This window comes from Melanerpes formicivorus, unplaced genomic scaffold, assembly GCF_026170545.1.
Source record: "Melanerpes formicivorus ecotype bairdi unplaced genomic scaffold, bMelFor1.0.p_v2 SCAF_99, whole genome shotgun sequence".
Taxonomy (NCBI): Eukaryota; Metazoa; Chordata; class Aves; order Piciformes; family Picidae; genus Melanerpes; species Melanerpes formicivorus.
The window spans coordinates 827414-841567 of NW_027142451.1; the positions used below are offsets into that span (position 1 = coordinate 827414).

The following is a 14154-nucleotide window of genomic DNA, read 5'->3' on the forward strand; positions in this document are numbered from 1 at the left end:
GAACAAACAAAACCAACCCAAACCCCCAAACACACATACACAAACCCCAAAGAAAATAAAACACGGACATTCTATTTCTTTTCCTGCAATTGAGTTCTCAGATTTCACTATCTTGGCAAAGATTCTAATGCTTATATGAGATTAAATCTTATGAAAAGCGACTGAAGAAGCAGAGGCTGATTAAAAATCATCTGAGAAGTCTCACTGGGAAGGCTTATTTGCCAGCAGGAGCAGAGAGGGAATCGTCCCTCTGTACTCAGTGTTGGTGAGGCAACACCTTAATGCTGTGCTCAGAGTTGGGCACTGCAGTACAGGAATGACATAGAGGGGCTAGAGTGGGGACGAAGAAGGGAGACTCGGGTGGTGAGGGGCTGGAGAACAAGGCTGTGAGGAGAGGTTGAGGGAGCTGGGGCAGGTTAGTCTACAAAAGAGAAGGCTAAGCAGAGACCTCATTGCTGTCTGCAACTACCTGAAAGGAGGCTGCTGAGAGGTTGGTGCTGGTCTCTTCTCACAGGTAATTAGTGATAGAACAAGAGGAACAGCCTCAAGCTGGAGCAGGGCAAGTTTACACTGGCCAGTAGAGATTTTTTTTCCCAGCATCACCATGCCTGGATGTGTTTAAAGGTGGTCTGGATGTGGTGCTTGGGGCTATGGTTTAGGGGTGATGCTTGTAGAGCAGGGTTGTGGATTGGACTTGGTGATCCTGAGGGTCTGTTCCAACCCAAGTGTTTCTGTGATTCTGTGGTGATCATGCAAAAGTAACACAACTTTAGGCCAATCTTCCAGTATGCCAGTATCTCCAGTATTTCAGGTTGGACTTGATCTTTGAGGTCTCTTCCAACCTTGGTGATACTGTGATGCCCAGCAGACAGTCTAGCTATAACCTTTACACTATGAACCTATGACTACTTTCCTTACCACATTAAGTTTTATTTCAAAGGAAGTCAGAAGAGAAAAATATTTCAGTTTCAGTCAATTCCCAAATAGATAACAGCAAATATATTCAAACATTCTTCCCCCCCCCCCCCCCCTTTCTTTTAGTATCATGCCCTTTTTAGTATCAGAGAGGGACTGAAGGGGGGAAGTAAGCCAGATTATTTTATTTCCCAGCAGACATTTCTTTCCTCATTCCAAGTCTCTGGTTATGTTTTGGTACAATTCCACATTTGTGAAAAACAAGTCATTAAAAACAAATAAAAGTGAGACACATTTTGCTGGGTTGGACAAATGATCCATCAAAGGGAACAGGACATCCATCACTTTGCTGCAATAGTGCTTATCACTACTACTAATCAAGCATAGCAAAAGATTTTTCTGGTCATTTCCTGTCAAAGCACATCCAGAAGGAAGGACAATATATATGTTCTAATAAAGGAAATTAAAGATATGGAATGCTTTCCAATAAAGTGAAAAGATGGAAAGTGTTAGTGTTCATTGGTCAACCCCCTGAAATATAAAGTTGTGAGTAATGGTAATTCCAGTCATCACCAATATCAGAAGATAAAGGGAAAAAAATCTACTTGGATCAGAAGGCAATGAATATGATCTTTTTATTACATTGTAGGTGGTATTTGTGTGACTGGCGGCGACACATAAAGAAGCAAAAACCCTGTCTTGCCTTTCTCCCTTCCATCCTGCACAAGCACTTCAGATTTGAGACTACTGGATGGCCTATGGAAACAATAGCCAGTTACACTAACCAGGCAACAAAATGATACAAATTATGCTTCATCACAAGCCAAGCACTAGCTAGCTGGGGGTTAGAAAAGTAGTGCCCTCAGCTATGCTACTGTCTGAGTATCCATTGTAAGAGCTGCTTTAGGTCTTCCATCAAAGAAGCCAGAAGTAACACCAGCTCTCAGAGAAAGGACAGGAAATTAGGCAGGCCACTCCAAGTGTAGAAATTGTATCTCAAAATCCATCCTGTGTGAAAGGAAATTGCAATACCATATACTGACACATGCTAATGCCAAGGCAAAAATCTAACCTAAATATGATGTTTTGCTCTAAAAACAATTTGGTTTGGAAACCTGTTGAGTGCTTTGTATTGCACTTGCTGTTTTTTTATACTCAGCTACTGTAGAGGTCACACAGACAGAACTGTCAAGAGTGACAGTAAGGTGCGACAGATGTCCACGTGAAGGGAAAACACTTATGTTCCACTAGACCAAAAGCAATCATTTAGCCACTGGAAAACATCAAGACACTAGAGCACTTCAAATCTCCCAGTGTGTCTAGGCACCTCTCCCTAACCTTTGAAACTTTAAGCCAGCTCAGCATTTTCAGGGCTAAAGGGTTCTAAAAGATGACTAATCAAGCTTTGAGGGCGCTGTCCATAGTTAGGCGAAGCGCAGCCAAGGAATTCACACTTAAAAAACAAAGTTCATCACAGCGCCAAAATCTCTATAGGATATACTTTGGTTCCACTAAAGAAGTTAAAAACCAAATATTAATTCAACACCATTCATGCAAAAATATTTTCAATAATTGTCCTCTGAAATAAATTAGTTTAATAAGTAATTTAAGCAGCATTAGGGGAACGTGCTCAAGAAAGGCAGCAAATGCGAAAGCTGTGGGAGCCCTAACCACACCAAGGTATTTCCAGCTGTAACATGAAACAATTATCTAAATCAAAGTATTATTACATACTGGTATTTGCAATTTTAAGCAGCCCTTAAACTCTTTTGTTTGCTTCAGTTCAGTAAAATACAGTTGCTACTCATTCAAAAGTTGGTTTTCTTTCCGTAAGTTAATCTTCTGTGACTTTGGTTGGGCAAGAGAGGAAGCCAGGGAGACTGTGTGTGTATGTAAAACTCAATTATCTGCTCCTGATAATTTATTTGAAACCAGCCCATTCTGTCCATTAGTAATTTTCTCCTCCTTTGAGAAGGTAACAAGACTCATTGGGAAGATGTCCGATTTACAGTCCCAACAATTTCTGACACCTGATTTCAGCGCAGCTGAGGATGCAGTAGATGAAACAATGAAGCCCGTGGGCTAAGATCACCTGCATGATCTGCACTCTGCTTACCCATTCTCATTTCAGCATGTTTTAAATAAACAGGAACAACTTGCATGATGATGATTAGTTATTGTGCCATACACTAGCTAAAATTGGAGGACTTATCTGCAACTATTTAGAAATATGATCAACTGGTATTACAGAGCTGTGTCCTGGGCTTTATTTTAGCTTCCAACAATTACAGCTAACAGCGTTCTGCAGGTATTAATGAAAATATTATAGAGAATCAGGAAATTGCGAGGGTTGGAAGGGATATCATGGATCAGCCAGTTCCAACCCCCCTGTCATGGGCATGGACACCTCACACTACACATCAGGTTGCTTACAGCCACATCCAGCCTGGCCTTCAAAACCTCCAGGGATGAGGCCTCCACCACCTCTCTGGGAAACCTGTGCCAGTGTCTCACCACCCTCATAGGGAAGAGCTTCTTTCCAGTCTGAATCTATCCATTTCTAGTTTTGCTCCATTTCCCCCAGTCCTACCACTCCCTAACAATCTAAAAAGTCCCTTCCCAGCTTTCTTGTAGCCCCCCTTCAGATACTGGAAGGCCACAGGAAGGTCTCCTTGGAGCCTTCTCTTTTCCAGACTGAATAGCCCCAGCTCTCTCAGTCTGTCCTCATAGGAGAGCATCTCCAGCCATCTGGACCATCCTCATGGCCCTTCTCTGGATGCATTCCAGCACATCCAGCTCTTTCTTGCAAAAGGTACATCTTTTCCCTAGGTTTTGAGGTCTTTTTCCCCAATGAAATTTAACCACAGCAGGTCACATTATTTAGTCCCCTCAGCACCATTTTGCATGACTTCAGAAATGCAATTAGAATATTTAATTAGCTAATATGACTGTCACCTCTGCAATTTTACTAGCCCCCAAAAAGGTTTAATATACAAAAAAGATTAATAAGCACTATAAAAATGAAAAGATTAGAAAATTCATGTAGCTTTGTAGACACCCATCACAAAAGTATCCAATTGGCTTTCAAGCCTAAAATGCTGGAACATTTTGCCTGCTCAAACTGAAGCCATTTGGATAACTACATGAAACATGGTAACCCCAAATATCAGACACTCCAAAATGATGCAGTGATCCAGGCATCCTCAGAGCATGATTCCACTATGCCAAGCAGATTAAACCTGTTGATCTGATGCATCCTACAAGCAAGTTAGTAAGCCTGAGACTGGAAAGCAACTTCTCTGGATTCAAGAAAATGGCAGAATTAGTTAGCTAAGTTATGCTGCACTTGGCACACTTTCAATGAATCTTTACTCTCTCCTTCTCTAAATCCTTGCCTTACAACATCTAGTATGACGACTCTCATCAATAAGCAGCTTCTCTACTTTGTTTTTGTCTCACTACTCATACTGCAGCTCAGCTGCACTGACAAAAGTATTACTTCCTGCCTCCAGGGTGTTTCTACAGCATTCACCTAAATTTCTGCAGGGAAGATGGAGGAGTGTTTGTGAACAATCCATTAAATGAGAGACTTGCATTTTTAAATGATGGGAAGTTAAAAAGGAAAGAAAAGGAAAAACAAACAAATAACACCGCCAAAAGCAAGAGACCAAACAACAGCAAAAAGCTTTATGGTGGTTCTTTAGAGAAAGTAAGATTCTTTCCATCTTTGGACTTTCTGAAACTTCTGCTGCAGCTACAAGTGAAACACCACTTCATAAATCATACTGGAGGATGTGAAGTCAAGCACTCCAAAATGTGTGGGAGGTGAGTGGGCATGGAATTTACAACTAGATATAAAATGCATCTTTCAAGTAATTTGATTCTGGAAAATGGTAGATACAGTTCCTTAACTATAATATTCACCCTTGTCCTGGGCTCACTGAGTGCCTTCTAACATATGCAACATAGACCAGGGACTCCTCTTTACTGTATAAGCCCTGCCATTAGCTTCATGCATCCTGTACAAAAAATGACAGCCATGAAGCCTATCACATAATCACAGAATGTTAGGGGCTGGAAGGGACCTTGACAGCTCGTCCAGTCCAACCCCCCTGCCAGAGCGGGATCACCCAGAGCAGGTCACACAGGAATGCATCCAGGCGGGTCTTGAGTATCTCCAGAGAGGAAGACTCCACAACCCCCGGGGCAGCCTGTTCCACTGTTCTGTCACCCTCCCAGGGAAAAAGTTCTTCCTCCTGTTTCCATGGAGCTTCCTATGCCTCAGCTTCCACCATTGCCCCTGGTGCTGTCACTGGGCATCACGCAGCAGAGCCTGGCTCCAGCCTCTGGGCACTCATCCTGCACATCTTTATGAACATGAATGAGGTCTCCTCTCAGTCTCCTCCTCTCCAAGCTAAACAGCCTTAGCTCCCTCATTTTCTGCTCATAAGGAAGATGTTCCGCTGCTTCAATCATTTTTGTGCCTCTGTTGTTCTTAAAGTTTCTTTAGAAGAAAAAAGAGAAATGATGGGAAAAAAATGCTAAGCAGAAGAACAAGGATCACAGCATAATGTTGGATAAAAGCTAGGAGATTAAGTCTGAGTGCTATTAAATTTTGAAGAGTGAAGGGTGATCACAGGAAAGAGCAGAAACTTGACAGAAGAGGTAAACTTCTGCAATGAAATGTAAACAAAAAAGCCACTGCAGATTTCTCCCAAAGCATGCACTCATCATTTTGCTAGTAGTCAGAAGCTACATCCATCTATGTATTTCACAGAGCCTTGCCTGTGTATTTCACAGAGCCTGATGAACTCAAAAGCTGGGAGGATTTTATAACTCATGGACCACAGCAGTCCAAGTACAGAGGTTGGGGTACTTTTTTCCCTTTTATTTACAGAAACCACAGACTATTACTTCTTCCTTTTTCTAAGCAAGTATCATTCCTCACTGAAGGAAATCAGCAAAATTGTTTTCATCATCTGATGTTGCACGCGTTAGAATGAATTCCAACTGTAAACCATGTTAAGTCCCATAAACTTTGGTGGGAGAGTGGGCAGCAGCAGCCAACAAGAACCATGTAAAAGAGAGGACGACTTATTTGGGAATAAAAGTAAAGCTAACTTAACTTTCCATATACTTTGTGCATTTCATGTTTTATCACACATTCATTCATGGATGCAGGATTTCTAAAGACAATGTACTAGTGTTACTTCAATTGAGGTCACAGGATGTTAGGGGTTGGAAGGGACCTCAGCAGATCCTCCAGTCCACCCCCCCCTGCAAAAGCAGGACCATAGGTAGAATCCAGCACAGGTCACACAGGAACACATCAAGACAGGGCTGGAAAGTCTCCAGAGAAGGAGACTCTACAGCCTCTCTGGGCAGCCTGTTCCAGTGCTCTGGAACCCATACAGGAAAGAAGTTCTTCCTCATGTTGAGGTGGAACTTCCTGTGCTGTAGTTTCCACCCACTGCCCCTTGTCCTTGTCACAAGTGAGCAGAGGCTGTCCCTGTCCCTTCCTTCCTGACCTCCAGCCCTCAGGTATTTCTAAAGATTGATCAGATCCCCTCACAGCCTTCTCCTCTCCAGAATAAACAGCTCCAGGGCTCTCAGCCTCTCCTCATCAGGCAGTGCTCCAGTCCTCTCAGCATCCTCGCAACCCTCCCTTGGAGTCTCTCCAGCAGATCCCTGTCCCTCTTGAACTGGGGAGCCCAGAACTGGATGCAATATTCCAGGTGGGGCCTCACCAAAGCAGAATAGAGATGGAGGAGAACCTCCCTGGATCTGCTGGACACACTCCTCTTAAGGCACCCCAAGATCCCATTGGCCTTCCTGGCCTAGATCACAGTGGAGAGTGAACCCTGACACCCTCTTTGGACACTGCCACAATTTAAAGATCTTTAATTGTCAGAGGGATCAAAAACCCATTTTCACCAAGCAACTGCAACACCAAATGAACAATATCAGGTTCTGACATTCTGAAACCGTACCTAGAAGAGAGGTCTCCTTTGCAAACGCTGCAGCAATAGCTGGGTCCAGGGCTGGCTGTCCGTCACCCGAAGGCAGATCAGGCCGAGTGTAGTCCCTGCTTTTATCGTTGTTGTACTTGACATTCAAATTCACCAGTTTGGAAAAGTCAATCCGCAGGGTGCAGCAAGCATTGTAAATATTTTGACCATCTAAGGCCTGGAAAAGGGAGGCAATTTATTTTACAAATACCCAAACACAGGTCAGTTGAACTTCTTTTTATCATCATCATTAATGCTTTTTATTTCAAACAAGGTCAGTGTATAGATATTGATCTGTCTTACTGCCGCCTTAAAACCAATTCAGATTAAAATCCATCCACCTCTCAACATTATTCCAGGAAGCTCGATGTTTACTTGTACCTAGAAGCTTTTCAGGCACCAAAGCAGCAAGAGACATTTTCATGCAGTCAAACTTGAAAGTTAACTTTGTCAAACAGAGTTAATAAACCTGGTGTTTCACAGTAGAGCTTTGATTCAGACAATGCCAAATAAATGTCTCAAACCAAAAAATAAAATCAATCACACAGGGACTCTAAGGAAAGTTGACCTAAAAAAGAATCAGTGTAGACTTCAATACCTTGTTAGACAGCTCACTGTTAAAGCATATTATTTACATTGTTCCTGCAGGTTTGTCTTCTCCCCTTGAAGGCAATTAGTGTCAAAACTGAAAGCAAAGCAGCTTTATTTGCTAACTTAATAGAACACTTCTTTAAGTAATAAAACCCCAAAAATGAGTCCTGTTGTCACAATTTATTGCTACTTCTGAAGCAGTGGCAACATCAACTCTTAAGGTGATGCCACTCAGAACTCTGAAAACACTCTCTCAAAAGGCCTACTCATGCCTTTTGTACATCTTCATTATGGATCAAGCAAATTGGTATACCTGGATTTTATTCTATTTAGCTTCAGCATTCCTTCCCTTCACTTAAAGCACTAACTGCTAAATACAAGAGATTAAAAACACTGAGACTTGTTGATTAGAGTAGTAGAGTGTAGAGTGGAGTAGAAACCAACTTAGTGGTTTCTCTTAAGAAATGCTGGGAGGTGAAGACAGACCTCATCTTAGAAACGGATCTGTTCAACCAAGTCGTTATGCCAAATACTAAACTACCACACATAGAGAGAGATGGTGAGAAAACCCAAACAAATCACACTTCCAAAAAGAAAAATCACATCTTTTGGTACCTCTGATTAATACTGGGCTGCAATGTATCACTCTAGACCTCTTCTCAACACATGTATAGTCAAAGCAACTAAAAAGGAAACTCCTCTGCTTGAAACTCAGCCTAAACAATGCTTTCTACCACCCTGATTCAGAGAGTCAATGAAGCTGGAAGGGACCTCAAAGATCATCTGGTCCAACCCTTCTTGGAAAACGCATCTCCTAGACAAAATGGCTCAGCACCTGTTCAGGTGAATCTTAAGTGTCCAACCTTGGGGAATTGGAACCACTTCCTTGGGGAGATTATTCCAGTGGCTGACTGTTGTCACTGGAAAAATCTTTCCTCTAGTCCAGAGTCTCTCCAGCAGTAACTTGTGCCCATTGCTCCTTGTCCTTTCCAGGTGACTCTTTGCAACAAGGGAACCCTCCAGCTTCTTTGTAGCAATCCTTTAAAAGTACTGGAATATGTTGGTAAGGGCTCCCCTAAGCCTTCATTCTCAATTCTCTCTGCCTCTTCTCACCTAGCAGCCTGCCCAGTCCTTTCTCACTACCGTGACCTTTCTCTGGCTCCTCTCTCTTTTTTTTGTCTGGTGGGTACCAAAACTGACCATGGTATGGCCTGAGGAGTGCCCAGTACCATCCTGTGCTGCTTCTTACACAAGAACAAAAGCATGTAGAACAGAACCTCACACCTGCTCCTCTCAGACATCCTGGAGAAAGTGCTAAGACAGACACAGTCTCAAAGGACTCTAATGACTGCTAAGAAACTTCTTTTTCTTTGAGCATTTATCTATAGATATATGGACTGGTGACACAGCACCGCACCACACACCTGCCAAAGTCACAAGTGTATCATTCTTTACCTTGCCTGTGCCGGCAAACCCATTATTACTTAAGCCTCAATGACAGAAGAATCCGAACTTTTCTCATCGTGCAACAGTAAGAGTGAAATGATACTGAACAATCAACAGGCCCTTGGCAGCCTTCCCTTGTTACTAAAAAGTACCCTACTCCTCCTCCAAGGAGTGCCCCCTGGACCTTCTTAGGGGAGTAATTATTCTGATGCACTGATGAGAACATGCTCACTTGCCAGCATGAGCTTGTCAGCCAGATCCCTGAGATAATGCATGGTGAATAGAACAGAACAGGCTGGAAAAGACCTTTGAGATCATCGAGTCCAACCTATCAACCAACACCATCTAATCAACTAAACCATGGCACCAAACACCCCATCCAGTCTCTTCCTAAACACCTCCAGTGATGGTGACTCCACCACCTCCCTGGGCAGCACATTCCAATGGCCAATCTCTCTTTCTATGAAGAACTTCTTCCTAACATCCAGCCTGAACCTCCCCGGTCTAGCTTGAGACTGTGTTGCCTTGTTCTGGACCAACCCCCACCTGGCATACAAACAAGAGAGCTAGTAAGGACATGTGGAAGACCAAAAGAAAACAGGCAAGAGAGACCAAAAAAACCTCTTACTCGATTCAGGCTGACAGACAGCCCAAGGAGAGGGCCTCAACTCCACAGTGCAGACACATGATTATCCACACCACTTTCTCTGTGACCTCGTAAGTTTTTTTTCCAGGAGGCAAAAACACCACCACTGACAAAACCAAACAAGCCCACCCCCACAGCAACCAACCAACAACTAAGTATGCTGCATGGTTATATGCCATAGAAACACAGAACAGTTTAGGCTGGAGGAGACCTTAGAGATCGTCTAACCAACCCAACCTCTCTGCCACAGGCAGGAATGCCTATCAAATAGCCCAAGTCACTCAAGGCCCCATCCATCCTGGTCTTGAACATCTGCAGGCAGGGGGCATCCACAACCTTTCTGGACAATCCAGTCCAGAGCCTTGCCACCCTCAGAGTGAAGAATTTCTTCCTCAGATCCAATCTGACACTCTTGTAAAAAGTGCCTCTGCAGCCTTCCTGTAGGATAACTTCAGGTATAGGAAGGTAGCTCTAAGGTCCCTCCAGAGCCTTCACCAGGCTGAACAATCCCAGTTCCCTTAGCCTATCCTTATAGCAGAGGTCTTCCAACCCCTGGGATGATTTCTGTGGCCCTCCTCTGGACTTGTTCCAAAAGCTCTATGTCCTTCTTATACCGGGGACACCAGAACTGTATGCAGCATTCAAGGTGGGGTCTCACAAGGGGAGAGCCACAGAAGTTAAGAGGAAACCAGAAAGAAAATCACAGTTCCAAATACTACTAAAAGATGCAAAGCAGTGGAGTTGGCAGGAAACAAGCCAGTATTCCTAGACAACTACTACAAAAGAAAACAACCAGAGTTACATTCACAAAGAATCTGAAGTCTGCTCCTGTGTCAGGGCAGCACCCTTAACTGAAGGCAAGAATAAACAAGCAAGGCCTAACAATACAGGAAACAGCAGAAATAGCCTGGGAAGTCAGCAGGACCCAGAACAGAGAGCTATGACTGGCCTCAGCCAGTAAAAATGACCATACAGGGAATACCAATGAAATTAAGGTCCACACCATAAAACACAACATTCCCTAATTTATTAAAAATAACATCAAATTGCCCTCTCTTTTTGTTCATAGCAGCCAGGAAGACAAAGGGATAAAAACTGCTGATTGAGGAAGGATCCCAGAGATTAAAAAGTGAGACAACAGATTGTTCCTAAGGGGTGGGGGGGGGGAGGGGGGCAGAACAGAGATAAAAGAAAAGAAAAAAAGAAAAAAAAAAAGAGGGCCTTGTCAAGCCTTACCTTGAGTATCTCCAGGGAAGGAGTCTCAACCACCTCCCTGGACAACCTGTTCCAGTGTTCCACCACCCTCATAGTAAAGAACTTGTTCCCAACATCCAGTCTAAATCTGCCTTTCTTCAGCTTAAAGCTATTGTCCCTCAACCTGTCACTGCAGGCCCTTGCAAACAGACCCTCCCCATCCTTCTTGTAGCCCCCTTCAGGTACTGGCAGGCTGCCATTAGGACTCCCCAGAGCCTCCTTTTCTCCAAGCTGAACACCCCCAGATCCCTCAACCTGTCCTTGCAGCAGAGCTGCTCCAACTCCCTGATCATTTTCATGGCCTTCCTCTGGGCCTGCTCCCTGTACTGAGGGCTCCTGACCTACAGTATTACATGACACTCAAGAATCTCGTTTTCCAGTGTGATTGTGGATGTTCAGAGAGGTGATGACAAGAGCAAAGGCCATCTCAGATGGCAAATATAGTCTGTGGTTACCACTGTTGTAACACCTGATTGACTGATGCAGCTCTCTGATGCAGTTTCACGCAGATTAGAGTCAGATCTATCAATAGGCTCTGAAGCGGAGGATGAACATGACTAGAACAATTTCTTCTCTCAGGCTTTCATCATCTGCATGAAGGGCTTTCTGATGTCATGGACAGAAGTCACAGCTATTAGTTTCAGGGTTCAAGATGCCTGCAATTCCTTGTGAAAGAAGAGTCCCTTGAAAAGTGCCGTGATTAAAAGGAACTATGCTTTGATGGGTGCCTCGTAAGACCTGTACAGACCCACATATCTCTGGAATGATTCCCTCCCTTCAACAAGAGACAGCCAAGACAGCCCTCTAGAAAGCAGGAAGGGATATGCCACATTAAATATTCTTTAGCTATTTTACATCCAGCACCCAGAAGACAGACAAGAACAGAGTTTGGAAGACGTAACATGATTTGACGCTTTGATACTTTCATTTCCCAGTTCAGAAAGAGAGCTCAGAGATTTAGCTAGCAGGTATTTCTGGAGACACATAGCTTCAAGCCACAACAAATAGTCTGTCTCTCTCTTTGTCAAGCACTGTAGGCACCTAAGATGATCATCCAAGACAGGAAATGGATCTCTTGCAGGACGAGGATAGCTTGAATGCATTTACTAAGGTCCAATAAAGAAAAATCAAATTAAAGTAGAGAGAAAAGCCTGGCAGAGAGTGGCAACATGACAAAACCCATGCCTTCTCTCCAAATTTATAAGGTGAAAACAAAAGGAATGTAGTCCCTTTTCTCTCTCTCTTCCTGCACACAAAGCAGGAGAACCTAGAAACAAGATCTTTAGAAGGGAGTAACAGCATAACGCATTAAAAAGAGAAACCCTTACAAAACACACTCCAGAACAAGTAAGTACCTGAAAGCAGCTGACAATCACATGGTGAGTATCTGCTGGGAGAGAGGGTGTCTGCATGCAGCACAGCCACATATTTGAATTCATTTTTTTTCAGACAATTGTCTTGGAGCAGGTTCTGCGGCTAAGTGTCTGCAGAACACATTCTGTTCTCTAAAACTACGACCGAGGGCTTTTTGTGGAGTTCCATGACCAGTTCCCTATCTTTTTTTCTTCTACAAAATTGGAAATCCCAGAACACAAACGTTGTTTTCTGATACAATGGATATGAATCCAGCACTTTTCTGTTCACCTGTACACTACTTACCATGGCCAAGTACAAACTATGCTCCTCGGGATTCAAGACGCCTCAATACCTTATAATGTAATAATCACGGACAATTGCCCTGAAGCTTAATACCTGGTATCTGGGGATGTCATCATAGTATCAGTCAGGGTTGGAAGGGATCACAAGGATCATCTAGTTCCAACCCCCCTGCCATGGGCAGGGACATCCCACACCAGAGCAGGCAGGCCAGAGCCTCATCCAGCCTGGGCTTAAACACCTCCAGGGACGGGGCCTCAACTACCTCCCTGGACAATCCATTCCAGGGCTTCTCCACTCCCATGAGTAAGAACTTCCTCCTCACATCCAGCCTGAATCTCTCCACCTCCAGCTTCATTCCATTCCCCCTAGTCCTATCACTACCTGAGATCCTGAGCAGTCCCTCCCCAGCCTTCCTGTAGGCCCCTTCAGATACTGGAAGGCCACAATTAGGTCGCCTGGGAGCCTTCTCTTCTGCAGACTGAACAGCCCCAACTCCTTCAGTCTGTCCTCACAGGAGAGGTGCTCCAGCCCTCTGATCATCCTTGTGGCCCTTCTCTGGACACCTTCCAGCACCTCCACATCCCTCTTGTAATAGGGGCTCCAGAACTGGAGGCAGTACTCCAGGTGGGGTCTCACCAGAGCTGAGTAGAGGGGGAGAATCACCTCCCTTGCCCTGCTGGCCACACTTCTCCTGATGCAGCCCAGGATCTGATTGGCTTTGCGGGCTGCAAGTGCACACTGAGAGCTCCTGTTGAGCTTCTTGTCCACCAGCACCCCCAAGTCTCTCTCCTCAGGGCTGCTTTCCAGCCAGTCACTGCCCAGCCTGGATTTGTGCCTGGGATTGCCCCGACCCAGATGCAGGACCCTGCACTTGCTCTTGTTGAAGCTCATGAGGTTGGCTTGTGCCCACCTCTCCAGCCTGTCAAGGTCCCTCTGGATGGCCTCCCTTCCCTCCAGCTGTCTGCTGCACCACACAGCTTGGTGTCATCAGCAAACCTGCTGAGGGTGCACTCAATGCCACTGTCCATGTCCCCCACAAAGATGTTGAACAAGCCTGGTCCCAGGACTGATCCCTGAGGGACTCTGCTTGTCCTTGGTCTCCACTGGGACATGGAGCCATTGACAGCCACTCTTTGGGTGCGGCCATCAAGCCAGTTCCGTATCCATCTAGTGGTCACCCATCACACCCATGTGTCACCAGTTTGGAGACCAGGATGTGGTGCAGGACAGTGTTGAAGGCTTTGCTCAGGTATGTCCTTGGCTTCCCCTTTGGCAATCACTACCTGAAATTCCTGTTACAGATTTTAGGGCAACAGGGTACAGCAGAGGTATTTTGCAGACTGCTAGCAGTGCAGAGCCACCCTGAAGCTGTCACACAAAACAACGAGGAAGAAGGTATTTTCAGTGTAGAGCCAAATCTCGTGACAACTGCTGCAGAGGCACTCTGCATCACCTATGGGCCAAATAAGGACTAACTGGCCAACTGTAATAGAAACTCTCAGTTAGACTTGTGATTTTTTTCTTAACCCATGTTGGGTCCAGATTACTGTCATAGGCTAGACAGGAGCCTCGGTTAATCCTCCATAGATGAGACATTAAGAAGTGTCAATATGCAAGCTCTAGCAAGAGTCCTTT

General features: G+C 44.5%; 1 protein-coding gene across 5 annotated transcripts in view; it reads right to left on the reverse strand.

Annotated features, from left to right (window-relative positions):
* Window positions 1-14154, reverse strand: part of PTBP2 (polypyrimidine tract binding protein 2) — a 70341-nt gene that overhangs the window by 10744 nt on the left and 45443 nt on the right. For all 5 annotated transcript variants that reach the window (XM_068166272.1, XM_068166275.1, XM_068166274.1 and 2 more), the window contains one exon: window positions 6906-7101. In XM_068166272.1, the coding sequence (XP_068022373.1) occupies window positions 6906-7101 (196 nt within the window). The remainder of the gene's footprint in view (window positions 1-6905; window positions 7102-14154) is intronic.